The sequence below is a fragment of the Trachypithecus francoisi genome, unplaced genomic scaffold (genome assembly GCF_009764315.1).
Source record: "Trachypithecus francoisi isolate TF-2019V2 unplaced genomic scaffold, Tfra_2.0 Lachesis_group11, whole genome shotgun sequence".
NCBI lineage: Eukaryota > Metazoa > Chordata > Mammalia > Primates > Cercopithecidae > Trachypithecus > Trachypithecus francoisi.
In genome coordinates, this window is record NW_022681456.1 from 25023106 (window position 1) to 25050395 (window position 27290).

General features: G+C 49.9%; 1 protein-coding gene across 1 annotated transcript in view; it reads left to right on the plus strand.

The window, feature by feature from the left end:
- The window catches only part of CMKLR1 (chemerin chemokine-like receptor 1), a 53363-nt gene extending 29032 nt beyond the window's left edge, over window positions 1-24331 (plus strand). Inside the window, exons 2-3 of the mRNA XM_033220760.1 lie at window positions 18703-18778; window positions 19418-24331. Coding sequence (XP_033076651.1) covers window positions 18776-18778; window positions 19418-20536 — 1122 coding nt within the window. The 5' untranslated portion in view covers window positions 18703-18775 and the 3' untranslated portion in view covers window positions 20537-24331. The remainder of the gene's footprint in view (window positions 1-18702; window positions 18779-19417) is intronic.
- The last annotated feature ends 2959 nt before the right edge of the window (window positions 24332-27290 follow it).

The following is a 27290-nucleotide window of genomic DNA, read 5'->3' on the forward strand; positions in this document are numbered from 1 at the left end:
AGCTGAAAGGCCCTTTGGGTCCATGAGGTCCAGGGATGGGGACTCAGTGTTACCATGGCAACCATAGCTTATCTGTGGCATCACGGACTCCAGGGGAAGATGGCTTCTAGCCCCCAGGACTGGATAGTATGGGCCCCTCTCTGTGACCTGGCTTCTCCCATGAAGACCCATCTGAGTATCTCTGGTCCTCACTCCTCCGCTCACTCAAGACCTTTCTTGGAGCATTGGTGGTTGCCATGGAAATGGCTTTGGAAACAAACCAGTCCCTGTGGGCTGAGGAAAAATCCTCAAGAAAAATAGAGATTGCTGGGCTTCCCGGCTCTCTGATGGGATATCCTGACGCCCGGAGCCTCCAAAAACTGCGCTTTCTGGGTCAGCCTGGAATTGGCAGAAGGGCCCTAAGTTCACCAGGCCTCTTGCTATTCTCCTGCCTCCAGCCTCTCCTCTTCAACACAGCCCCCACATGAGCCACCCAGGTTAGAAGCTGGAATCTTTTTAGAAAGATGGCACCCTCTGCTTAAAACCATCCATGGCTCCCTATTGCCCATAGGATAAAGTTGATGGCTTGCAGGGATCTCACAATCTGAAACTCTCTTCTTTCCTTAGCCACATCTCCTGCCTTCTCCCCTCCCCTAAGACAAACACACATGCGCGCACACACACACAGCCCCTATCTACACTTTATCAAGCCTCTGTGCCTCTGCAGGTATGTCATTTCTCTCGGCTGCTCCATCTGGCAAAGCCTTCATACTCTTCAAGGCTCAGCTCAAATGCCACCTCCTCCAGGAAGCATCCCCTGATTTCCCCAGCCCTTTCCCTTTACTTTGTGCAGAGCCAGGGCCACACACTCAGTGACCAACAGGGCCAGGCAGGAGACCCAAATGACCCATTTATGAACGCTTTTCATGGCCACAAAGAAATATGTGCTCTCCTATGAAAGCTGAAAGTGGGAATGACTTGGTTCCTCTTTCTCTCACTGGATTGCACTTATTTCTGCCACAGCAGAGACCCTGGACTGACTCAATGGCAAATTGCAACTGGCTTATTACCCCAGGGGAAAATAGGGAGGGGTGGGGACTGTGGATAACCCTGTTCTGTAATGCAAGCCCAGCATGGCCGGTTTGCTGGAAGCCTGGCATTTAGGTGACGTCTCAGAATACTGACTGTGCCATGATCTGTTCCTGCACCCACTTTCTCTACATGAAGACAGTGGCTGAGCCATCTTACTCCCACAGCATCTGGCAAGGAGTGTGACCCTTAGATGTTGCCCACTACTGGCATTTTTTTTTGGAGATGGAGGTCTCATCCTGTCACCCAGGCTGGAGTGTAGTGGTGCAATCATAGCTCACTGCAGCCCTGAGCTGCTGGGCTCCAACGATCCTCCTGCCTTTGCATCTGCTCTTCCCACTGACTACCATGCTCTTCCGCAACACCAGCCCATGTCTCCCTCTCTGTGTATTCAGGTCTCCATTCAGAGGTGGGACAGGGCATAAATGCTGGCAGAGGGGAATTCTATTTTAGAGAGAGCACTCCAAGAAGCCTCTCTGAAAAGATGACCCTCTTTATATTTTATTCACAGCACAAATCACTGCCTGCTCTTATATTCATTTTATTTTTTCAGCATTTACGTAGAGCTTCAGATGAACCAAGATGCTTCTAAAACATTACCAACATAAACCCATTACCAACATTTAATCCTTGTAACAACTCTGTGAGGGAGGAGCAATGATGACTCCTATTTTCCAGATGAGGAAACTGAGGCACAGAGAGGTGTGGTGACTTGCCCATGGTCACACAGCAGAGCTGGGATTCAAACTCAGGCAGTCTGGCTCCAGATGTGTTTGCTCTCCTTATTATGTGTTTGTTTACTTGACTGTTTAGCATCTGTCACCCCTGACAACCCCCCCACTCACCCCAACTCCAAGGGCAGGGATGTGTCTGGTTTGTTCCCTGCTGCAACCCCCAGTACTCAGATCCAGGCCTGGCTCATAATCGGAATTTAATGACTATTTCTTGAAGGGATGGAGGAAGGGAAACAGGAGGATTAGAGGATCGGAAGGAAGAATCTTTGGCCTTCAGAGCTGAGCCCAACGTCAAGATTGTCTTGTCGGAAGCTTCTCAGCCTCCTGAGGGATTTGAGTCAGCCTGTCTGGAGGGGCCCCTGCCCTACCCGTCCTCACCCTCCAGTAGAACCTCTGTTTTCTGACCTCTCCCAAGAAGAGGTGCCAAACCTCATTCCCAGCTCCTTGGGCCCATGCTGAGCACACTTCCTACAGTAACAGGAGCCCTGGAGGGGAACAGTCAAGATGGGGCCAGGAAGTCTCCAGAACGAGGTGGCCTGCTGTTGAGGGAACAGGCTGTTGAGCGGCCAGTGAGAGGTCCAGGCGGGGCTACGCTGGACCAGATGTGCTCAGGGAATGAGCAGAGGAGAGAGCTGGGAAGGGGCTTGTGCCCTGCCAAATTCTCCTGGGACCCTAAAACAGTGGGCTTCACTGTGGGAGCAGTAGAAACACATCTCAGTTTCACCCTGTGAAAGAAATCCCCTTTCCCTATTAACGCAGTGGCTGTGGTAGTGACAAGCACTTCACCAGCCTTGTTGCACTGAATCCTCACAACTCCTTGAGACAGATGCTACACATGAGTTTCCTGAGGCTGAGAGAGGTAAGTAACCTATATGACGTCACACAGCCAGGAAGTGCTAGAGCTAGATCTGAAACCTAGTTCCAAACGATATGTAACATGACTCCATGGAAAACCAAGGGAGAAGCTGGAAGCCCAGCCTGGGGCTCCGGGTTCTACCCACGTGCTCACTTGCTCACTTCACTGACTCTGAATCTCAGTTTTGTCATCTGTGAAATGAGAATAACGGGAAAGTGCCATTGTGTGTGACCTGACAAAGGGCTGGCTGTTTTTCTAGGTGTGCCACAGAAGTTATTTTCCTTCACCATCATGGTATGTTGGGTGGTCCACATGCCCCAGAAGTGGAAAAAGAGACTTGGAGATGTGGAGAGCGGGTCCAGGTCACCCAGCCAGGGCCACCTCCTTGTTAGGTGTTAATGCCCTGTCCTGACTGAGGCCAGACAATAGCTTGGTTTCAACTGAGGGACTTGAGTAAAGTGAAACATGCTTTGCAGAGCCTCTTGCAGAGGATGTAGGGATGCCGGGGAGGTGAGAGGCCGAGCTGAGGATGGGAATGGCAGAAGCCATGGCTTCCTCATCCAGCCCGGGGCAGAAGGGGCCTGGGAGGAGGCTGAGAGGCATCTCTGTCCTGCGGCTTGGCTCTCCTCCCGAGGCTTCTAGACATTATCCAGGCTACTCTCTGAGCTCTGTTAATTTCTGGAAACAAAGCCCTTTCCTTTGGGCAGAATCAGCCAGTGGTACTCGGCCTTGTCCTCTCTATTGTGGGACAGGGGCTCACGGAACATCACAAGCTGGTTTTTCTATGCAGACATTTGCTGAGCTCCTGCAGTGTACCAGGTGCCATGTCCACATCACTGTGTCATGACACGCTCATGCTCACCCCAGGAAGGAAGTACTAATAGCCCATTTTACAGATGGGGCTCAGGGAGGAGAAGCAGTTTGCCCACTGTCACTGAGCTAGGAAAGGTCTTTGAACCTGGTCTAGCTGACTCCCAAGAGTGGGCTCTTAGCTGCCGTGCAGCTTGGAATGAGAGATGCATCAGACAACCTTGTTGCAGGCAGCCAGGACCCCAGTCTCGCTCTTGGAGTGGCGGGACAGATGGAACATAAATCAACCTTGAACCTCTGGCCCAGAGATCTTAGAGCTGTCAGGGTCCCAGAAGATCCCTTTATCCAGACCCTCCCGCTGACCTGATTTCCTGAAAGGAAGGTTTTATTATTGCCATTTCGTAGGTGACTCCAGTGCAGCTCAGAGACGTAAAGCAACTTGCCCAGGATAACACAGCATGGAGCAGAGTCGTGCTGTGTTTTTATATTGGCCCCATGGCTGGAAATAGACACTTGGTTCCTTCAGTTATGGTGTCTTTTGAAAGCTGAGAGGGAATTTTGAGATAATCAACTCCAGCCCTCCTTGTTTCGTAGATGGGGAAATGGAAGCGCCAAAGAGTCAGGGATATATTTAAGGACATTTGCTAAGTAGAGCCTGTGCGTTGCAAAAGAAAGAGCATGAGATTCTTCATCTGGGTTCAAATTCCACCTCTGCCCTTCACCAGCCACATAACCTTGGTAAGACTCTTTTTTTTTTTTTTTTTTGAGATGGAGTCTTGCTCTGTCGCCGAGGCTGGTGCAGTGGAGGGATCTCAGCTCACTGCAAGTTCCGCCTCCCAGGTTCACACCATTCTCCCACCTCAGCCTCCTGAGTAGCTGGGATTACAGGTGCCCGCCACCACGCCTGGCTAATTTTGTTTTTGTATTTTTAGTAGAGACGGAGTGTCACTGTGTTAGCCAGGATGGTCTCGATCTCCTGACCTTGTGAGGCAAGACTCTTAACCTCCCTGGGGCTCAGTTTCTCAGCTCTAAAATGGACAAAATAAGGGCCACTGTCTCATGGGGTTGGGTGAGATGATGCTCAAAAAGGGCTTCTCAATGTCCTAGCACACATAGTAGGTGTTCAATAGAATGTAGTTACTACGGTGGTTTATTATTGATATTATTTAACGCAGACACTCCAGGGTCTAATGCTCCTTCACAGGATGGCCCCCTGCATCTAGTACACCTGGCCAGGGCTCTTGTGTGAGTCTGGGGGACCTGGTGCAATGTTCTTCTCATTCATCTGCCAGAGCAACAGAGAAGGAAGGAGAGAGGCATGGGACTTAAACACAAGGGCTGCAGACCAGATGAGTCTGGGTTCTCCACTTCTGCGCCCTTCTCCCTGCACCCTGGCAGATTGGGACCCTGTGGCTGGGGAAGTTGCTTGAGTTGCCACTTCCCAGGTATCTCAGGATGCCAGAGAAGAGAAGCAAGGGCAGAGGGTGAGCTGTGCTGACCTGGTTGTAAGAGAACAGCAACTTCTCGGGGGTGCTTCTGAAGGCATGTGGGGCCTCCGCCACCTCCCAGAGTTGAGACTCCAAGCCCACACTCAGAACAGCACACCAAGTGCGTACCACAGGCTGGCACCCAGGATGGGCAGAAGTCACTCACCCCAGCTGCCTTCTGGACCACATCCTGAGCAAGCCGTGAGCAGCCCCAGCACCAGCTGCCCTGTAGCTACAATGTGTTCATAGCTTGGGGATTATTTGCGTGAGTGGACCCAAGCCTGACGTCAGGGGATTAACAAAATATGGTGCTGGGCCTCCCAGTCCAGTGGGATATGCGCAGGGGAGAAAATTTGTTTATAGGGCAGCTTCAGGGGCTGGGGCAGTGTTTATGGGGAGAGGCACAAGCTGGGTGGCTGGGAAGATACTTAGGGCTTGTGCGCGGGACCCATTACTGGGGTCTACAGGGGCTTCCCGGCCTGGAAGGACAGATGTCCATCAAGTGCTCTTGTTGGGGACCTTCTGTGGCTAGGAATGGCTGCTGGGGAGATGGTAAAAGGGCAGCTAGGTGTCCAATAAGATAATGAGGCTGAGTTTGCAATGACGTGTTCTCATGGAACTTGGTCGGAGTTCAGTCTGGGTCTGGGGTTGAGCCTCAGCTCAGTCCTCAGGTAGGCAGGGTCTAGATTGCTCCGGCCATAGTAAGGCGTTGGTCTTGATTCTAAGAACAAGGAGGTGCTAAGAGGTTTTCAGCAAGGAGTGACACGATGTGGTTTGCTTCTTGGAAAGATTTGTCTACTAGGAATAAAATCGTCTGTGTACTGGGTAGATAGGTTTCTAACCAGTTAGGAGTCCCAGGTAGCCACATAGGTAAGCAGAGGTGATGCTCAGGTTTGTGAGTTGTTGGGAAGACAAAATGGGAAGAACTTGTTGATAGATGTGGGGGTAGGTAGGGAGGGGGAGGCGTGGAGAGTCTGGTTTCTGAGTCAGAGTGTTGGCAGGAGACAGACAACCCACTCAAATGAGGTGATTAATGAGAACTTAGTCAGGGGAGGACTGACAAAAGGTAGACGGTACAAGGGATCCCTACCACGCTCTGGGTCCAGTGAAGGCGAGAACTCACTGCCCCTAGACCGAGGCGCTAGAGCACCCAAGGAGCGTGACTGTGGCCGCACACCCCTGACAGGGAGGGAGCTGGAGGGTTTGCACCCAACCGCACGCTCCACGCCTGCAGCTGTAGATCAAACCAGAGGTCAGAGCGCAAACAGCCTATTGAGCTTTCAAGCAGGTCAGCCTGTAGGGCACAGAATAGACAGAGATCTGCAGACAGAGATCCCCGGGGAGGAAGGAAACGCTTTTAAGGCTCAAGGAGTAGTGTTCTAATGGGAGGATGCCAGGCAGTGACGTGAATATTTTGGGGGGTCTCCCTGTGTCCGTGTGCTCATCAGCTGCTCTTCCTGGTGGGCTGTCTGGGTTCAGGGGCATAAGCTCCTTGTTTTTGCCCGTTCTTATGGAGTCCTAAGCTCCATCGTGGCCCCTTCCAAATCCTAAAGAAAATGGGATAGTCTGTTAGGCAGCCCGTGCCACTGTGCCCTGCTGCAGTGACTCAGTGCGAGCTCCCGCATGTGGGCGTGGGACCAGGCAGGAAATTCTGTCCTGACACGGAGCTAATTCTGTCCTGGGGCTGGCAGCCAGGCCTGTGGTTGGAACATCTGCAGGCACTGTGTGGTTTCCAGGTTCCCGAGTCACTCAGAGCCTGGGGATACAGGGATGTGGAGGTGTCTCTGGAGCCATCCTTGGGAGATGAGACGCCCCTTCTCTCTGCCCTGGAGGGTAGGAGATCTGGTGAACAGGACGAGCCCAGAAACTCTGGCAGCAGGCAAAGGCATCAGCACCTACTGTCGTCCAGGCCTGGGGGAGGCTGGTATGCTGCTCAGAAGAGACGTGTTTGAGGGCAAGAGTGGTGACTGGCAGGCCTCATTACATTTCAGCTGCTGGCTGAGGCAGGGATCTTGTGCTTTGGGGTCAAAAAGTCCTTGGTTCAAATCCTGAGCTGATGCTTAAAGGCTGTGTGAATCTGGACTAGTCACTTCACCTCTCTGATTCCCTATTTGCAAATCTATGCAACAGTCTATGTGGACCACACTGAGGCACAAGTTACGGAAGTGCCAGGCACAGTTCTGGGCTCTGGGGATATAACATAAGCAAGAGAGATCAAGTCCCTCCTGTCTATGATTTAGAGAGGGTCATGCACTCTCTGGGCCTTAGTTTCCCCTACTGCAAGAGATGTCCTCTGAGGGGCCTCCCAGCAACTTTTAGAGGCTGACAGAACTGGAGGAGAGGTGTCTGAGCCATCTGGCTGGACAGTCAGGGTGGGTCATGTGGGGAGAAGATGGGGACAGGAGCCAGGCCAAACATGGTCATTTGCAGAGCGAGGAATGTTTCCAGTTTCCCTGATGGGCTCTTACGCCCACAGGCCCTGATAAAGCCCCTGCATTTGGCCTGTGGCCTGCTTTCAGGAAGAGGTTAGTGGTAGGCTCCGATGAAAGAGACAGCAGATTGACAGAGCGGCCGCTGGAAGCTTGGGCTGGCTGGGCGCACAGGTGAGGAATGTTGCAGGTGAGGGGCAGCTGAGCCTGTCAGAGGGGGAGGGCTGACCAATGACCGGCATGCAGGAGCTGGAGGCAACATGGGAAGAGAAAGAGGAGGAGGTGGAGACGGAGAAGACAGGGAGACTGCAGAGAGATGGAATAGATGGAGAGGGCCAGGAACAAAAAGAGGCAAACACAGAGACCGGGGGAGAGAGAGAGGCAGAAAGAACAAGTCAGATATGAGACAGAAGAGAGTAAGAACAGGACAGAGGTGGAAGTAGGGAAAGAGACGAAGGACAGACAGACCAGGGCAGAAAAGCAGCCAGTGCTTTGCGACGTAAGGAACCCACTGGGCAAAGGAGTTTAATCGAGGAAGCAGAAGGCAAATATCTGCTGCCCAGATGGCCCCCGGCTCTGCTGTACACTGAGCCCCTAGGACACACACCGGCAAGGGAACAGCCAGAGGAGGTGGGGCCCTGGATCCATATGAACTCGGTTTTTGAATCCCAGTCCTGGTAATGGCAAGGCGAACTCACTGTCCCTAGGCTGAGGGGCAAGAGGGAGCAGTGGTTCTTGGTGCCTGGAGAGTGTAGCTGTGGCCAAGTCGACCCACGGAGACCCTACAGGGAAGGAGCTGGAAGGTAAACACCCAACCTTGATCTCCTCCAGCCCTGCAATCCCTGCTTGACATGGTCATCGATCAACCAACCAGGCAGGTGTGAGGCAAGCTACTCGCTCCCCTGCCTCGGCTTCAGACATCCCTGTTGGTAAAGTGGGACTGATGCCAAGACCTTGCAGAGTTAGGGGAAGGCTGCAGAGAGAAGAGGTGTGCTCTTACCCACGGTGTGCTGCATCCCAGCAGCCATGCCAGCACTGGGGCGCAGAAGGCTCCACATGTCCTTGGAGGATGGATGAATAAATGAATGACTCCCGCCTCCAAAGGGCTTCTCCTGTAACCGAAATTGGAGACATTTCGCATTCAGGCTATTAACCAGAGGCAGACAGACCTGGGGGAGAAAATCGCAGAGGACCCGGAACTTTGCTTTGCTCCGTCTGTAAAATGCACACCCCAAATCTTGCCAGATTGATTTTTTGGGGGCCCTTGGGAGGTTCCACTGGGGCAAAAGCTAGAGTTTTCTGGAATGTTCCAAGGAGGCGAGGCAGTGGACAGAGTGAACTTGTCAATTCAGCAGGCTTTGAGTTTGAAGCCTGTCTCTGAGCATTCTTTCAGCATGGTTAATTGGACCTACCTTACTTGATTGAGCCCTGTGTGTGACCTTGGGCACGTTAGTTACCTTCTCTATGCCTGTTTTTTCTCATTAGTAGCTGTGTTTAGAATAGTGGTTGAACCATACAGAGGACTGTATGTGTATTTGTTTAATAAAACTTAAGCTGATAATGTCCATTCGAGGGTTTTGTTCTGCATGGCAGGAGGAGCCCGATGAGACCTTGAGGCTCTGTCCCTGTCCCAGCAAGGGTCCAGCAGCGGGGGTATGGGTAGGACACGATCATCTGCCTGGTGACCATCCCACCCTCTGCAGGGGCTGGGCTTGGCAAGGAAGGACTGGGGCTCAGGACTCTGCACAGCTGCTCCTGGCTGGGCTGACGTTACTTCCGTTGGCTGGTCCAAGTTCATTCCTGCCTAACGGGGAAAATGGGTGGGGTTCTGAGGGTTGAGTGTTTGGCCCCCTGCCTGGCTATTGTGGCTTGGTCAGGGATTCAGAAACCAAGACTCTGAGTTGGGCACCACCCAAGCATGAGCCCCAGGCAGGGATTGGAGTGTTTGATTGTTTTGGGGTTTTCTGGACCTCAGGAGAGGAGGGAGGGTTGACATAATTATATCCCTCCATCCCTCCGCTTCTCCATCAGGGGCCCCCAGAAGCCTCTGCACTTGTATTTTCTTTCTTCATAGCGCTCATTTCCCAGTAGCCCTATTTCCTAGTCCCGTGACCCCTCCCACCCTCTCTCCCCTGGAGCCATTCTAATGTGTTCAATGTGCATCTTGCTATTTGGCTAGATTCTTGCAAAACATGTGTTGCTGCTTTGCAGACACGTTCTCAATGTAGGGCAGCACTATTAGGGTCCCAAAAGCCAGCACCTGTGGCTCTTTGTTGGTGAACTGACCTCAGAGGCTGGGAGCGGCTGGGAGCGCGCACTCCAGGACAGGGTGGAGGCATGCAAACACTCCTGGAATGTGACCTGCACTGTTCCCAGGGTCCTTGATGGGCGTGAGCCAAGGCCACCCTCTGTAGGACTCTGTGGGATGCTGCACCCCTGCCTGGCCTCCTCCTACTTCCTCACTCCCTCACCAGTTTTTCCTGAAATGTTTCCTTAATAAATCACTTTTGCCAGAATCGTCAGTTGAGAATTTGCTTCTAGGGAAAGAAGACATATCTGAAAACAATGCACGTGGACACCTCCCTGTGTACTTCCTTGCAGGGAGGTGGGGCACTGCCTGGGTATTCACTCAGGAGCCATCACAGGGAGTTCACAGGTACCTGCAGCATGGCGTGAGGTGCCTGTGCTCCCACCTGGCCAACCTGGGAAGCGTGCAGCTTTCTAGTTCTTGCCACAGTCTAGAAGGTGTAGAATGTCATCTGGTCATGGTTTTCATGTGCATTTCTTTGATCTTCAATTTGTCATATGCCTGGGTTTGGGGATTTCCCTCCTGTCAATGGCCTGTGCCTATCGTTTTCCCATTGTCCTGTTAGGGTCACTGTTTTTTGGATTTGCAGGAAGGGGCTCCTTGAGTACGCTAGATAGCAATCCTTTCTGGGTTTGGAGATTGTAAATATCTTCCTCCATTGGAGGCAGGAAGTGTGTGTGTGTGTGTGTGTGTGTGTGTGCATTTGAATGTGTGTGTCTGTGTGAGCACGCATGCCTGCGTATGTGTGTGTAGCCCATTATAAGGGTGGGATCTGGGCCCCCACACGGGCTAAGCTTCAGGGCAGAGAGGTGGAGTTCGGATTCGCAAACACAAGATGAGCGATTGAGTGGAGCCACAAATAGTAACACTAACAACAACAACAGCAACAACATGGGCACTAAGCTGTATATGTTTCCAAAACCTCAGTCTCCTCGTCTGTAAAATGGGAAGAATACCATCCCCTTTGCAAGGTTGTTTGGGAACAGTCTGTGACAACATTTCTAATGGGCTTGGCTCCTACCACATAGTAGGTGTTTAATAAATTATGCTGCCAGCAATAGTAAAGCACGTGCTTATTATGTGCCTACTATGCACCAGGCACTGAGCTGGGGGCTGATGGAGGATGAGCACATGTTACATAGTAGGGCTTTTTTGTGTGGGTGGCCTGGGTAGCATTGTCAGGTAAGACATGGTCTGCAGCAGAGGGAGAGGTCTGGGGAACTGGACAGAGTGAGAGTCAGAACTAGGTACTGATAGAAAACTTGGGTGGACACGGACGGGCGCGGTGGCTTATGCCTGTAATCCCAGCACTTTGGGAGGCCAAAGTGGGCGGATCTACGAGTTCAGGAGATCGAGACCATCCTGGCTAACATGGTGAAACTCCATCTCTACTAAAAATACAAAAATTTAGCTGGGCGTGGTGGGGCGTGCCTGTAGTCCCAGCTACTTGGGAGGCTGAGGCAGGAGAATCACTTGAACCCCAGAGGCAGAGGTTGCAGTGAGCCAAGATTGTGCCACTGCATTTCAGCCTGGGCGACAGAGTGAGACTTCGTCTCAAAAAAAAAAAAAAAAAAAAGACTTGGGTGGACGCTGATTGTGGTCAGAGCCACCGCTGACAACAAAATAACAACATTGGCTTTCTGCTCTACAGTGATGCAACGTGCTTCACAGGGCTTATTTCAGCCCCCCGAGCCTCTGTGTCCCTCCCTGTCTGAAAATGCATACAATTGTGTCCTAACCCTGTAGGGTGATCCTGAGGCTTGGGTGAGATGGGATAAACTCCTTGGCTCATTGTCCAGCACAAAGGAAGTACTTTATTAATGATTAATGTTGAACTTCCTTATGCTAGGCAGTGCTGCAAATGCTTCACCAATACCACTTCTTCAATTCTCACAACAGCCATAGGAGGTGGCTCCTTGGATTATCTCCATTGCACCAATATTGAAATGGAGGCTTTAGAGAGGGCTAAGTAATGTGCCCAGGGTCGCACAGCTCACAGGTCATGGAGCAAGAGTCTAGCCCTGATGGATGGGAAGCAGTATTCTGGGCCCTTCATCCCTTTGTTGTGTTGTTCTATGTTCTATGGCATCAACAATGTCACTGTTATTATTTGTAATATCCAGACAGACCTAGTGAGATAGAAAAAAAAAAAGCATTCATTCATTTGTTCATTCATTCATCAAACAATATTCTGGGTAATGCACTAGAGTTGCATAAGATATTACTATTAGGGAAATTAGGTCATAGGTACATGGAACTTCTCTGTACTACTTTTGTAATTGCTTGTGAGTCTGTAATGATTTCGAAGTAGAGTTGTAAAAGGAGTATGGCAGAAGTGGCCCCTATGTGATTTCCAAGCACTGACCTCCAAGGATAGGTTATAAAAGACCATGTTCCCTGGCACACCTGCTCCTGGAGCTCAGGGCTGCCAGGCAACAAGCCCACTCCCCTGAAGCTACCATGCTGTGAGTAAGCTCAAGCCACATGGCGCCCTGGTCCATAGTGTCAGAGAAACAAAACGAAACCGAACAAAGCCCAATATCCAGAGGACCTGTCTGGTGCCTGGATTCTGCTCCAGTCTGAGGAAATGGAGCTGAATAAGACCCAGTTCTTGTCCTCAGATAACTTGTTATCTAATCAGATGCATAAGCCAGCAATAATCACATAAATGCCATGTGCCCCACCTAGGTAAGGAGGACCCTGTAGGAGCCAGAATGGGGCGTGTATTTGTTTTCCAGCACTGTCATACCAAACAGTCACAAACCGAGTGGCTTAACACAACAGGAATTTATTCTCTCATGGTTCTGGAGGCCAGAACTCTGAAATCAAGGGCCATGCACCTTCTGAAGGCTCCAGGGGAGGATCCTTCCTCGCCTCTTCCAGCTTCTAGTGGCTCCAGATGTTCTTTGGCTTGGGGCAGCATCCCTCCCATCTCTGCCTACATCCCCACATGGCCTTCTGTTCTCTGTCCATGTGAAATCTTCCCCCTGCTTTTCCTCTTATACGGTGACTGTCATTTGGGGCCCACTGTAACCCCAAATGACCTCTTCATGAGATCCTTACCTTAATCTCAGCTGCAAAGACCCTTTTCCCAAACAAAGTCACACTGACAGCTTCTAGTGGATGCACATTTTGAGGGGGTGGGGAGTGCAGAGTGCATCCTTCCACTTACTACAGGAGGCAAAGGGGATGCTTCCTAGGGAGGATCCCTGAACCTGGTTGCTAGGGATGAGGTTGAGCTTAGAGAAGGAATTTAAAAGGGAGTGGAAACTTCTACACTGAAAAAAAAAAAAAAGTGATTTTGATTTTTAGAGACTGCTTCCTAGTAAATGTGTTGGTCAAGAAAAGTTTCAGTTGTTCCAGTTCATGCCTGTCCCACAAAGCACAGCTCTCAGACCTCTGGGGCCTTGATTTTCCGGGGTCTTTCTCTGACATTCTTGGCAAGATTGATGAACTGGGAGGAGCACCTGGTGCAGGCATATGCAGGGCATCCCAGAGCTGAAAGTGTTCTCGAGACCGTCTGCTGCCCAGTCCTGACTCCAAAAACAAATTCCTGTCATCTTAGCTCATTCTAGTCCTGCAGCGCAGGTGAGGTGGGTATTGTTATCATTCCCATTTTGCAGATTGCACATCTGAGGCCCTGAGAGGAGACGCAGCTTGCTCAGATGACACAGCAAGTCTCCTGCCGCCCACACGTGGGCCTTGTGCTGCCACCTCCTCCCTGGCATTCCCTTCTGGATCCCTCCTGGGACTGTCCCAGGGAATGGACCAGTATGACTGGCTTAGGGAGTTCTAACTCAGGAGGCTAAGGGTGGAGTGGCTTTTGCCCTGGGGCCAAATCCAGTATGAGTTCGGGGTCTCAGGCAGAATCTTGGTGCTGGGCCTGGAGAATGGGCTTCCCCTGGGTTCTCTGGGCAGCTGAGGGTGGAAAGGGAGGCAGACTGACGGCTGTCAGGCCAGCCTGCCTGCCTGGGCTGTGACGAATGATGTGGTCTCTGGGGAGTAACCCCCGTGTGTGTGTGTCTGTGTGTGTGTGTGTGTGTGTGTGCACCCCGGACCTCAGCTAGATTATCCTGAAAACTGGGAGGGTGAATTCCCCGAGGGGCTAGGAAAAGTGGAGCAACAAGGTGGGTGTCCCTGTAGGGCGGAGCTGGGGGGCCTGGTGCATCAGGAAAGGTGTGAACAGACATCGGTAAATGTGTTCTCCTTTCCAGTAAGCAGTGTGGTGAAGAGCAAGACTCATAGTCAGAGTAAATCCAGATGTGGGTCTGTCACTGGCTGAAGTCTGTGACACTAGCATCACTTCCTCCCTTTACAATGGGAGAGATAGCAGTACCACTCCTGGAGGTTGTTGGAGATGCATGAGCTGATGCAGTGCAAGTGCTTGATACAGTGTTTGGGCTCTTATGTGCACCCAGTCAATTATTACTTATTACAAGGAAGTAAAACCAATATAAAGTATAATTGGATGTAGACATAAGGACCAACCAAAACCAGTGCAGAAACCTGCAGCCTAGAGGTTTCTGTGCCTTTGACCAACAAACATGACTCTGAGCTTCCTTGTGGTCACATTAAAAAGGGAAATGTGATCAGCTGTAGACCATGGATGATCAAGAGCGAGAAAGCAACCCAGTTCCTCAGGAGAAGCAACATTGTTCCTTACCCTGAATCCTCCAGAGTATTTCTCATATTTCTCACTGGGCAGAGAGCTTCATAAAGGGTAACCCAAGGGAGTCAGTGAGCAACATCATTGACTAGGAATTACACAGCACTGCAGGTGTGATTTTCATGTGGTAACTGACTGCAGAGGCCTTGAGGAGGAGATGAAGGGAAATCTGTGAAGGTGGCTCAGAGAAGGCAGCTCTGTGGCAGGACCAGGAGTGTGACAAAGGTTTGGGCTATCAGGATTGAAGGTTGAGGCTTACAGAGGTCAGAGTGGTTGGGATGAGAGCTGATAATCCCTCAGGGAAACAGGAGGAGCCCAAGAGCCTTTTCACTTGGGATCCTTGGAAGTCAGATTCTGGAGTCAGAGCTCCCTGCTGTGTGGCCCCAGGCAAGTGTATTCACCTCTCTGAACCTCAGTTTTCTTATCTGCAAATAGGAGTTATTTTTACAGGGCTATTATGGAGTCTTGCAAAGCACATACACTGAGAGATCAAGCATATGTTAACTGTATGTATGTACATATTATGTACACTGGACCCTTGAACAAGTTAGGGGCTAGGGGAGCCAACTCACTTTACAGTCAATAATCCACATGTAACTTTTGACTCCCCCAAAACGTAACTACTGATAACCTCCTGTTGACCAGAAGTATTGTTACTAACATACACAACCAATTGACATGTATTTTTATGTTGTATGTATTACATACCTTACTCATACCATCAAGTAAGCTAGAGAAAAAGAAAATGTGATTAAGAAAATCATGAGGAAGAGAGAATATATTTACTATTTATTGAGTGGAAGTGGGTCACCACAAAGGTCTTCATCCTCACTGTTTTCACATTGAGTAGGCTGAGGAACAGGAAGAGGAGGGATTGGTTTTGCTGTCTCAGGGGTGGCAGAGGCAGAAGAAAAATCACATGTAAGTGGACCCACGCAGTTCAAACCTGTATTGTTCAAGGGTCAGCGGTATATATAGTGACACATACTTTTTTCATAAGCTTCCTGGTTGTGGAGAATTTAAAGAATTTGGGTAACTAGAATTTGACAGCTCTTTACAATTCACAATTGGCAAAGGCTTCATTGTCTTCATACGATTCTCCCAGCAGCACGAGGGAGGTGTTCTTACCCCCACTTGAGACATTAGAGTCCAGAGAAGCAAAATCCTTCCCTGTGTCCCTCTTTTTTGTTTTTTTGAGACAGTCTCACTCTGTCGCCCAGGCTGGAGTGCAATGGCGTGATCTTGGCTCACCACAACCTCCACTCCTGTGTTCAAGCAATTCCCTTGCCTCAGCCTCCTGAGTAGCAGGGATTACAGGAACGTGTCACCATGCCTGGCTAATTTTTGTGTTTTTAGTAGAGACGAGGTTTCACCATGTTGCCCAGGCTGGTCTCAAACTCCTGGCCTCAAGTGATCCTCCCACCTCAACCACCCAAAGTGCTGGGATTACAGGCATGAGCCACCGTGCCCGGCCTCTATGTCCCTTTCTGACCTGCCCTTCATCCCACAACTGGAGAGACAAGTGGGCAGGAACACACTGGTCCTCTGGCTTCCTAGCCTCATCCCAGCATCCCAGGCAAAGACCATTTTAGAAGGGAGTTAAGAGTGGAAGCCTGAGAAATAATAACAATGACAATAACAACGATATAGTGCTTACCCCATAAAGGGACCTGTTCCAAGCACTTAATCCTCACAACCATCTTCTTATGAGATAGGAGCTATTATTATCAAGTCCATTTTACAGATAAGACAACTGAGCTACAAGGAAGGTAACTGACTTGCCCAAGGTCACAGGGGAGTTCCTGCAGACCCAGGATGTGGATGCAGGCAGTCTGACTGGGCCCCAGAGTCTGCTCTTCTGCTTGGTTTGGGAGCAGAAATGTGCTCAGGACAGGAGGGATGTGTGTTAGGACAGAGCAGAGGCTCAAAGCAAACCCGTGACTTGTGCCTCCCTTACACTTCCAGAGAGAGAGAGGGGTCTTGGGATGGAGGGAAATGCACCAACAGGGGACACGAATCCACTCAATTCCTGGAAGGATGAGGAGTCAGGGGTGGAAGGACAGACATGCCCGGAGGATGTCAGCGCCATTCTGTGCCAGCCCAGCCTGGCCCCAGGTCTAAGATGAAAAAACATGGCCTCTGACCCCAAGCTGCTCCCAGCCCAGCCAGAGAGCCCGACAGGATGTCATCTGCTTCAGGCTGTATCTCTGCAGATACTGTGCAAAGCACTCAGTCCTGAGTCTCAGATCCTCCTCGACCTCCTCTCCGGACTCACACACCCAGCCACTGTCAATGAGGGAGGGGAAGGTCAGAGATGGGGAGATGCCTGGCATGCCCTTCCTCCTTTCTGTGCCTTCCATCTTCTTAACTCATACTTGTCCTTAAAACTCAACTCAGATGCCATTGGCCCCAGGAGGCTTCAGACTCCCAGGCTGGGTAATAGCCCCTCCTCTGGGCTTCTGGGGGGCATTCTAGTCTTGCCCCAGCCTCAACACTGTCTCTTTGTCTTGTACCTGTGAGCTCCTTTTGGGAAGGGACCCTAGTAAGGCCATGTCCTCATCCCTGGTGCCTGCATAGTCTGGCACAACTTCGTCATTTCTTCCAAAAGGAATGTTGGTGATGGTCATCAATCTGAGCAGATCATGGTCTCAGGGGCAGTGTGGAGTGATGGTTAAGAGCCCAGGCTTTGCAGATGTGGTTCATATCCCAGCTCTTCCAGCCCCTGCCTGTATGCTTGGGCATGGGTCCTGATCTCTCTGAGCCCTGCTGTAGCCCCTCATGGGGTTAAAGTGAGACCATCTGGACTGAGAGCTCAGCATGGTCCCTGGCATACACAAGAGCTCAATATGCATTCCCCACTATGGTCATGCACGCCTATCAGGTTTCCTGCAGTCACGGGAGGCCAGCTCCAGTGTCCCCATCTTCTCTCTGCATTCCAGTGCCACAGGAAACCCTTGGGGACCCCGTGGTGGGCACTACTGAAATATTGTCCCAGCATAGAGTGGGATGACACCCAAGCTTTGATTGTGAGCCCTTTGAGTGCAAAGCCCTCAATGGAATTTTCCAAGTGGCTTTTATTTAATAAAAGCAAAAGATGACTTCTATGTAATAAAGTATAACCTTAAGCCCGTAAGGATCAGTAATGAATTTGTGTGCAGGAAGGTTGGAGTTATTTATAATGAAGCATCGATTGGCAGTCTCACCAAGCTGAAATATCTGGTTTGGAGCCCATTTGACAAGATGGGGAGATCTTGAGCGGCAGAAAAAAGTGCATGGGCTCTGGGGTATCAGAGCCCTGGTTTTAAACTCTTATCAGTTGTGCATCTCTAGGCAATAATGCAGTCACTAATATTTATTGAGGGCTTACTATGTGCCAATACCAAGCTAAATGCTCCACATTCCTGATGCTTCTAGTTCTTATATCCACTCTGTGAAGTGAGAATTCCCATTTATTGACAAGAAAACTGAGATTCAGGGAAGAGAAATCACTTGTGCAAAGCCACACAGCTCGTAAGGGTTTGGGGTTAGGTATGAACCCTGCATGCAATCACTGCCTCTAAGATCTTGCAAACTTGCAAACTCCTCAGAATATGTTTGTTCTCCTGTAGATTGGAAAAATACTCAGCAAGGTTGTTATGGGGCTTGCTTGAAGTGCCACTTAAGTTGTCTGCACAGCAGAGGCTTGGTGGATATATTTGTGTCTGTCTTCACACCAGACTGCTGTGGCCTCAGAGCCTGCATCTCATTCATGGTTCCCATCGGGCCCAGAGAAAGTCCAGCGAGAACGATGCTTCTTTCTCTGAGCCTCAGTCTCCCTAATTCTTAACACAAAAGTAATAACACCTGCCTGGAAAAGTCCCCAGGAAGACTAAATAACAAGAAGGAATAAAAGTTCTTGGCACATAGCAGGTACTCTGTGCGGATCTTCTTCTATTTTCTCTGTGCTCACACTGCCTGAAACAGTATTTTTTGGGTCCTGTCCTGGTAGTGGATTTGGGTCCCAACCTGGTAGTGGATTGAGCCATCCATGCTCCTCCTCTGTGTCTTCCTTTACTCATGCCTGACTCCAGCTGTCAGCTAGGGATGTGCTGGGGGAGAGGAGTGGTTAGAATGAAGGGTCCAGCACTTGACCTGGGTAGAGTCAGTTGACCTAGGTTCAAGGGTCTCCATCCCTTTCTCGCTGCATAACCTTCGCTGAGTAACAGCCTTTCTGAACTTCAGCTTCCTTCTCTGTAAAATGGGAATAAGAATAAACAGATCTTATTTCTGGCTGGGTCTACTCAACCCTCTGGTTCTTAGACCTGGATCCAATTGCTGCTTTTTGTTTTGTTTTCTTCCCTGCAGGTGTTTCTAGCTGTGTACTGGGACTGATTGGCTGAGGACTCACATTGGAGAGCTGCAGACAACACAACAGTGAATGGTGAGGAAACCTTGTGGTCTGAACTCCAAAGGGGACCGGTGATCACTGACAGGTTGGGTGCACAGAGGGATCACAACGAGGCTGTCCACTCGGTTTTAGAAGCATGTTGGAATCAAGTTCACAGCACCACATACCTCTTCTTCATTGCACTTTCCATTATTGCAATGTTCCCATTATTTGAGGGACTTTTTGGTGAACAATTGTCTCCCCCACTAGGCTCTAGAGGAAGAGAGGGCCCCAGGCAAGCAGAAAACATGGTTGTCAAAAGGATAGACTCTGAAGCTTGGATTCAAGTCACAGGTCTGCCTTTTCCTAGCTGTAGGACTTTAGACAAGTGATATAAGCGCTCTGTGCCTCAGTTTCCTCATTTGTAAGATGAGGCTCATAACCTACCTACCTTACTGAGTTGTTGTGAAGATTAAGAGAGTATAGGATGAAATGCCCTTAGAATAGTGCCTGGCATGTGGGAGGTACCGGAGACGCATTTGTTCAATAAATAAAATAGCAAAGAAGAAAATGGTTAAATCACAAAACTGGACTTGCTCAGAGTCAGGGAGAACATTTTTGGTCTTGCTGGTGTTGGTCAACCTCTTAAGGCAGCTCTAGGGTTCCTCTAATGGTGCCTGTCTTCTCTTGCAGAGAATGGAGGATGAAGATTACAACACTTCCATCAGTTATGGTGATGAATACCCTGATTATTTAGACTCCATTGTGGTTTTGGAGGAGTTATCCCCCTTGGAAGGCAGGGTGACCAGGATCTTCCTGGTGGTGGTCTACAGCATCGTCTGCTTCCTTGGGATTCTGGGCAATGGTCTGGTGATCATCATTGCCACCTTCAAGATGAAGAAGACGGTGAACACAGTCTGGTTCCTCAACCTGGCAGTGGCAGATTTCCTGTTCAATGTCTTCCTCCCAATCCATATCACCTATGCTGCCATGGACTACCACTGGGTTTTTGGGACAGCCATGTGCAAGATCAGCAACTTCCTTCTCATCCACAACATGTTCACCAGTGTCTTCCTGCTGACGGTCATCAGCTTCGACCGCTGCATCTCTGTGCTCCTCCCTGTCTGGTCCCAGAATCACCGCAGTGTTCGCCTGGCTTACATGGCTTGCATGGTCATCTGGGTCCTGGCTTTCTTCTTGAGTTCCCCATCTCTCGTCTTCCGGGACACAGCCAACCTACATGGGAAAATATCCTGCTTCAACAACTTCAGCCTGTCCACACCTGGGTCTTCCTCATGGCCCGCTCACTCCCAAATGGACCCTGTGGGGTATAGCCGGCACATGGTGGTGACTGTCACCCGCTTCCTCTGTGGCTTCCTGGTCCCAGTCCTTATCATCACAGCTTGCTACCTCACCATCGTCTGCAAACTGCAGCGCAACCGCCTGGCCAAGACCAAGAAACCCTTCAAGATTATCGTGACCATCATCATTACCTTCTTCTTCTGCTGGTGCCCCTACCACACACTCAACCTCCTAGAGCTCCACCACACTGCCATGCCTGGCTCCGTCTTCAGCCTGGGTTTGCCGCTGGCCACTGCCCTCGCCATTGCCAACAGCTGCATGAACCCCATTCTGTATGTTTTCATGGGTCAGGACTTCAAGAAGTTCAAGGTGGCCCTCTTCTCCCGCCTGGTCAATGCTCTAAGTGAAGACACAGGCCACTCTTCCTACCCCAGCCATAGAAGCTTTACCAAGATGTCATCAATGAATGAGAGGACTTCGATGAATGAGAGGGAGACCAGCATGCTTTGAGCTTCACCGGGGAACCCCTCAATGGGCTCTCTCAACCCAGGGACACCCAAGGATATGTCTTCTGAAGATCAAGGCAAGAATCTCTTTAGCATCCGCCAATTCCCACTGCATTTTGCATGGGGATGAACAGTGTTTTATGCTGGGACTCGAGGGCCTGGAACCCCTTTCTCTTAGTGGACAGAACATGCTGTGTTCCACACAGCCCTGGACTAGCAATTTATGCTTCTTGGGAGACCAGCCTTGACTGACTCAAAGCAAAAATGGAAGAATTCTCAGAAGCACTGCCATGAACTGGGATTGGCATAGGGCAGTGGGATTAAGCTGCCTGCTGTGTGCACCCCAGAAATGACACTCTCCAAGGTCCATTCTTGGTGTGAGCAGTGGGGAGGTCAGAGCAAACCCAGTGTGATGCAGATCACACCTGGCCCTTGTATACCTATTATCAGTAGCTGGCCAGAAAACCCTACCTTCAAGTCACTGCTCTGTGTTAAAGTGTGTGGAAATGCATAGGTGACCTGGGAGAGGAAGGTGACATATCAGCCCATGAACTCCATAGGCCATGAATTTAGCTTTCGGATCAGCTAGGAAGACAGATAACCCATTCTGAGAGGTCATGTGGGCTCTTTGCAAGGGCAAGACAAGTGAGGGATGCAAGGAGGACTTGAGATTTGGCAAAGGAGTGAGAAAGGAGAAAAGAACCTTCAAAGGATGCAGGCATGGAGCAGCTCACCCTAGAACATTGTAGGCTGATGGTGCTTTAGGCTGGAGCTATTTGGGGGGTCAGGGTGGTGCCAGCCCCTGATCTCACCTTGCCCCTCTTACCTGGGGGTGGGGTTGTGGCAGGCATCTTCACCAGCAGCTCTCACCCCATCACAGGGATTTTTTCTGCCTTTCCTAATCCACTCAGCTCTGGCTGGAGGTGCTTAGAATAAAACACTGGTGGTGGGGCTTCTTATTCTGGTTAATTTCCTCAATGCCTTTGGAGACGGGTCCAAAATGCAGTTTGGGAAGCAACTCCGGAGAGTCCCCTGGGAAGAAGATTATGTCCGAGGACTTAGTCACTTGAAACAGAATCTGAAGCTGGACTCCTTGAACTGTGTTTCCGAGCTGCAGACACCAAATACCTCCTGGATACGGGTGCCTGGCATGGCTTTTCTCATCTAATACTGACACGTCCCTGTGAGACAGAGTGTCATTGCCCCAATTACAAATGACATAGCCGAGGCCCAGAGGGGGAAAGTAACTTGCCCAACATCACACAGCTAATCAGTGGCAGAGTTAAGATCTGAACCTGGCTCTGTCTGGCTCCAGAAGCTGTTCTTCGATTTGGAATTTATCTGTAGAGATTATTCTAGTGTATTGATAACCTACATTTATGAAGATTTTAGCACTTTTTATATTACGCACTTTATGTATGTTTTCTCATTTAATCATTACAGCAACCCTGAGTTAGGTACGGTTATAACTTCCCTTTTACATAGGAGGAATCTGAGGCTAAGAGAGATTAAGTAACTTGCCCAAAGGTACCCAGCTAGTCTCTGCCAGAGCTGGGATTTGAACTTCAGTTTGCCTGACTCAGATGAAGCTGCAGAGTTGGGAAGGACCTAAAAAGTTTGGAGATTTTTACCATAAATAGTGATTCTTCTGCAAATGAATATGAACATCTTAATGGCCTTTAAGAAACTTTGCAAATAGTTTTCAAAAATGATGCAACATGGCAGAGAAAATGCACTTGGCTTCCAGCTCCTTCAACGGCAATTAACAGCCTCCTACCATGGCTCCCACCTCCTGTGTCTCCAGAGAGCAAGGCAATGGGGAGGGAAGGCTGGCAGGAGGCAGTCCCTTGTGGGCCCGAGGCCTTTTGGCTCCTAAGCGTCCACATTCTGTTCTCTTCCAAGTCCCTTCATTGTTAAGCTGATTCTCCAACAAGATGCAACGAACAGATGCAATGTCTACCCCGCGCTGGGCGAGTTCCCGAGGCCACAGGCTGTTTGGAATCACACTTCATTAAGAGACAAACTGTTCCTTCTCTTATTGTGCCTTAGTGCTTATGACAAGGAAGCTCTGAACTGACCCCAAGCTGTTGTCTCTGAATGCTTTAAAGAGTTTGAACATAGACGGTTTGAGAGCAAAAAGGGAGCTTTAAATATTGCTCAGTGGCCCCCATTTCCCCTCTTCCCACATTTACTGAGGCACGAGATGGGATGGGATCTGTCCCAGGTCACAGCAGCAGTCATCAGTGACTTGGGCCTCCTGGCTCCTAGGATGCTGCTTTTCCTGGGCTTCTGGCAGTTCAGGCCAGGCTGGGGGAGCCAGGAATTCATGTTGTCATTGGAAAAGCTGATAAACAGAAGCACAATTCATACCAGCTGTTTTCCTCCTTAGAATCTGGCCTCCCTCTTTCTGGCTGCTCTGCTGGTCTTCCTGTTCTGACTTAGGTTCCTGTCAAGTACTTAAATGCAGCCTTAATGTCCCATACAGTCTTGTCCCCACAGCTTCATATGAGCATCTCCATGGGTCATGCATACATTGTCCCTGCAGTGTGCAAAGTGTGCTCACCTGCATTGCTGCACAGGCAACCAACACACTTAGTGCCCAGAGTCTTCTCTCTGGGCCCAGGACTCAGCCATGGGGCCTTACTTAGCCCTGCCTCCTGAGTGGGGTGGGTGGGCTGAGGGATTGTGAGGACAAGAGGTAGAGGGAAAAGAAAAGAAGACAGTGTTTGAGGTTAGGGGAGGGACAGAAGAGGGGACAGAAATGTCCCAGAGCACGATGATGAAGGAAAGGCATTCATGAAGTACCTATGATGGTTCAGGCACAAACATCGAAACCTCAAATTGGCCCTGGCAGATGGGAACATCATAGCAAGGTGGGGGTGGGGGGTGCAGAAAGTGAGTTTCTGTTTCAAGAGCAGACTTCAGTAGTTCAGAGTTGCACAGTGAGTGAGGTATGGAGCTGGGCTTTGAATCAGGTCAGTTGCCTCAATGCCCAACTTCTTCAGCCCTTGGAAGGAGAGGTTGGGGGGAAGAAGAAGGAAAAAGAGGAGGAGGAAGAAAGAAAGAGAGAAGAGGAGAGGAATGGAAGTCAAAAGAGAGGGAGGAATTGGATTTCGGAACCATCTCCAGCTGACCCTTGAGCCAGCAAGGACAGGGAGCAGGGAAGAGCAAGAACACGAAGGGCCTGAGGCACCAGGATGCCTTTGCCAGCCTTAGATAATTCCCAGGGCACACAGAGCCCTGCAGGTTCTCGGGGTCCCCCTCCAGAAAAGAGGCAAAGAGATTCTGGCAGCAAGGTTCAGAAGGGGTGAGGAAACTGGCACTGACAAAGGGAAGGGATTGGCTCAAATTCGACTCCAGAGTCAGCTCTGGTGGGATTGGGAGCCTGGATGGGTGGGAGAAGACAGAATCCAATCGTGAGAACCATAAGGGACCTTCAAACTCATCTTGCCCAGATACCTCCCATTTCACAGATGAGGGAACTGGGGTTTTGAGAGCTTCCCTTGAGGACTCTGCAAAATGAGTTGGTGTTTGGTTTGGATGGAAGTGGTTGGTGATTCCTCAACTCCTGCCCTGCCACCATCTCTTGTTCCTCCCTAACATGTTATGCTCTTGCTGGGGCTGGGATGCCCTATGCCCATGGTTACCAAATCCTGGGTTTGGAAAATTGCTGCTGGGTTTGGTATCTAGGACCACAGAGGAATCTACTATTTCTACTGTGAAATAATTCAGCATGGGGTCTGCTTACTTCCTCCCTTTGAGTACACAGTTTCTCTCGAATAAAGAGACTGAAGCGAGAGTGTGTGGCTCAGTTCTGGAGGTTCCTGCCTTCACCTCCCTGTTGCCTTCCCCACTTACTTCACAGAGCAGCAGCTGAGGCTCAGAGAGGTGACGCGGCCAGTGCAAAGTCACAGAGCTATGTTGTGGGCAGCAGGAGAAGCCCTGAAGTCCCCAACCTGCCATTCCCAAACCTTTGAGCTCCAAGAAATTTGCATTTCGAAAAAAGTTATTTTCACTTATTTTACTTTTCTAGCAACTGAGGTTGTGAAAGGGGTAGTTACTCACCCAAGATAATATAGCAAACCATAGCAGATAAGGGACACAAACCAGGCCTCCTCATGACCACGTCTAGACTCTTTGGCACTGCATCAAGTGGCCCAAGGACAGATGCTCCTGTGATACATTCATCCATTCATCTTTTCACCAACCCATTCACCCTAACATCCACCCACCTGTCCACCCACCCATTCACTCTGAGATCTACCCATCCACCCATTCACCCCAAGATCCACCCACCCATCCACTCACCCATTCATCCCAATATCCATTCACACATCTACCATCCATTCACTTTAATATCTGCCACACATCCACCCACCCATTCACCCACTCATTCACCCCAGTATCCACTCACACATCCACCCACCCATTATCCCAAAATCAACTCACCCATCCACCCCAACATCCACTCATCCACCCACTTACCCACTGACTCCGACATCCACTCACCCAGCCATTCATCTCAACATCCACCTAGCCATCCATCCACTCACCCATTCACTTACATAACCATCTATCCACCCATTCATCCATTCCATTAAAATGCATTTAACACCTCCTTTTTGCCTAATTCTGTGGTAGGCACTGAATATAGACATATGATCAAGATATGCACAGTTCCTGTCCTCCTGAGCTCATTCATTGACTTATGGGACAGACAGCCAATAATCAAAATTATACACTTTCCCCAATGGAAAACAACCCCAGTAAATGTTACACACACACACACACACACACACACACAGACATTATAGAGAGAGAGAGTCTCTGTTGCCCAGGCTGGAGTGCTATGGGACGATTGCAGCTCGCTTTAGCCTTGACCTCAGATCTGCATGCTGGAACAACGCCCCTAGCTGCTCTGGCGAGGACAGGTTGGAGAGGGGCAGCGGGGGAAGCCTGGAGGCTGCTGAAGCCTCAGATGAGCCATGGTGGATCTGGACTGAGTAAACAGAGGTGATGCTGGAGAGAAATGGACTATTGGAAAGATATTTAAAAGCTACCCAAGTTTTCTCAGGGGAGTGGTTAGTAGGAAACCAACCCAGGGCCCATTTCTGCTGCACGGAAGCCTCTGTGCATTGCTTTATTGTCAGAAATTAATTGTAAATATTATTCAAATGTACCTCCCAATGCACAATTACATTTCTCAGGGGAGCCCTCTGAGCACATAATAAAGCCCTATAAATAATACATATATTAACCTAAGAGGAACAGAGGCGTATTAAGCTGCAATTGCAGGTTGTGCTGTGGGGACTTTATACAGATGAGATGCCAAGCACTTGGACTTGGGGTTGAATCTTGGAGGTCACCTGAGTTCTGTCCTGGGGAATCTTCCAGAAGTCTCTCCCCCTGGGATATGCGGATACCCCCAGACAAGTCAGGCAGCTACTGCTCTGGATATCTAGACAATAGACAGGTGGGGGCAAGATGACAGTTGGTAAGGGAGGAAGAAGCACAGGTCTATACAACACTTCCCTTGTGCTCAAAGATGAAGAAACAGCAACAGCAGTAATAATAGCAAATATTAACTGAGCCTTGTCTAAGTTTTGGGCAAGCTTTCCAGTTTCATTATCTCACTGAATCCTTGAAACAAGGATTCCATGGTAGGGGCTATTGCTATCTCCATACACAAGTGAAGATTGAGGTTCAGAGAGGTGAAGTGACTTTGCCCGATGCCACACAGCTGGTAAGTGACAGAGCTGGGATTCGAATCCCAGTATGTTTATCTCGAAAGCTCCTGCTATTTTCCCCAGAAATGTGCAAATGCAAAATGTCCTCTGTAGAGATCCTTCCCTGGAGACAGGAGGAGGACAAGCACATATTCTCTCTCCCATGTCAATTTTGACGATGTGGGAGTGGGGGAGTCTGAGGAACTGCTTTTACCTTGAGAGGAGGAAATTGCATTTGATTGGGCTTGTCACTTTCTCACAACCCCGAGACTCTTAGGGTTTTTGAGTTTGGAAAAGACTCCACTTCCTCAAGTTTGTCCCTTCCTATTCCTCCATTTCACAGATGGTGAAACTGAGACCTCTTTGCAAATACGATGGAGACCACCTGCCTCACTGACTGCCGGGAGATGAGAGGTGTGTGAAAATGCTCATCTGAGTCACTCTTAAAACACCATCACCCCAGAGACCGGAGCATTCACCAAGCCACCCTGCTTCACTTCTTAGTTTATTGACAAGGGCTTTGGTGCTAATCTGCTGTAAAAGATTTCTGCCCAGGGTCTGGGCTCCCCTGAGGCGTTTCCAGCAGAATCCTAGCTGAAGGGGAGGCGGGAGATCTTGGCAAAAACTGCTGTAGGGCAGACATGCTTTGCTTGGGGGCATAAATGTTACTCTTAAAGATTGTCCTGAATATGAGTGAGGGATGCTCCCCATCTTGACCTAGATAGTGGTTACACAGGGTGAGGGGTGGGGAGTGGGGTTTCATCTGTAAAAACCCAATTATCGGTACATTGAAGATAAATGCATTTCACTGTAGTGAGTTATGCCTCAGCAAAAGTCTTTGTAAAAATAAAATAATTCATGATGTCTGCAGAAATGAGTTCCCACCTCCACTGGTACAGGTAGTGGCAGGACAGAACCAGGTCTGAGGGTTTGTCCCTGATTCAAGAGATCATTTTAGAGGGCAGTGGCTTCTGCAGCGTCCATCCAAAGTGGCAGAGTTTCAGGAAGGACTAAGCCCTCCTGGGGGCCTCC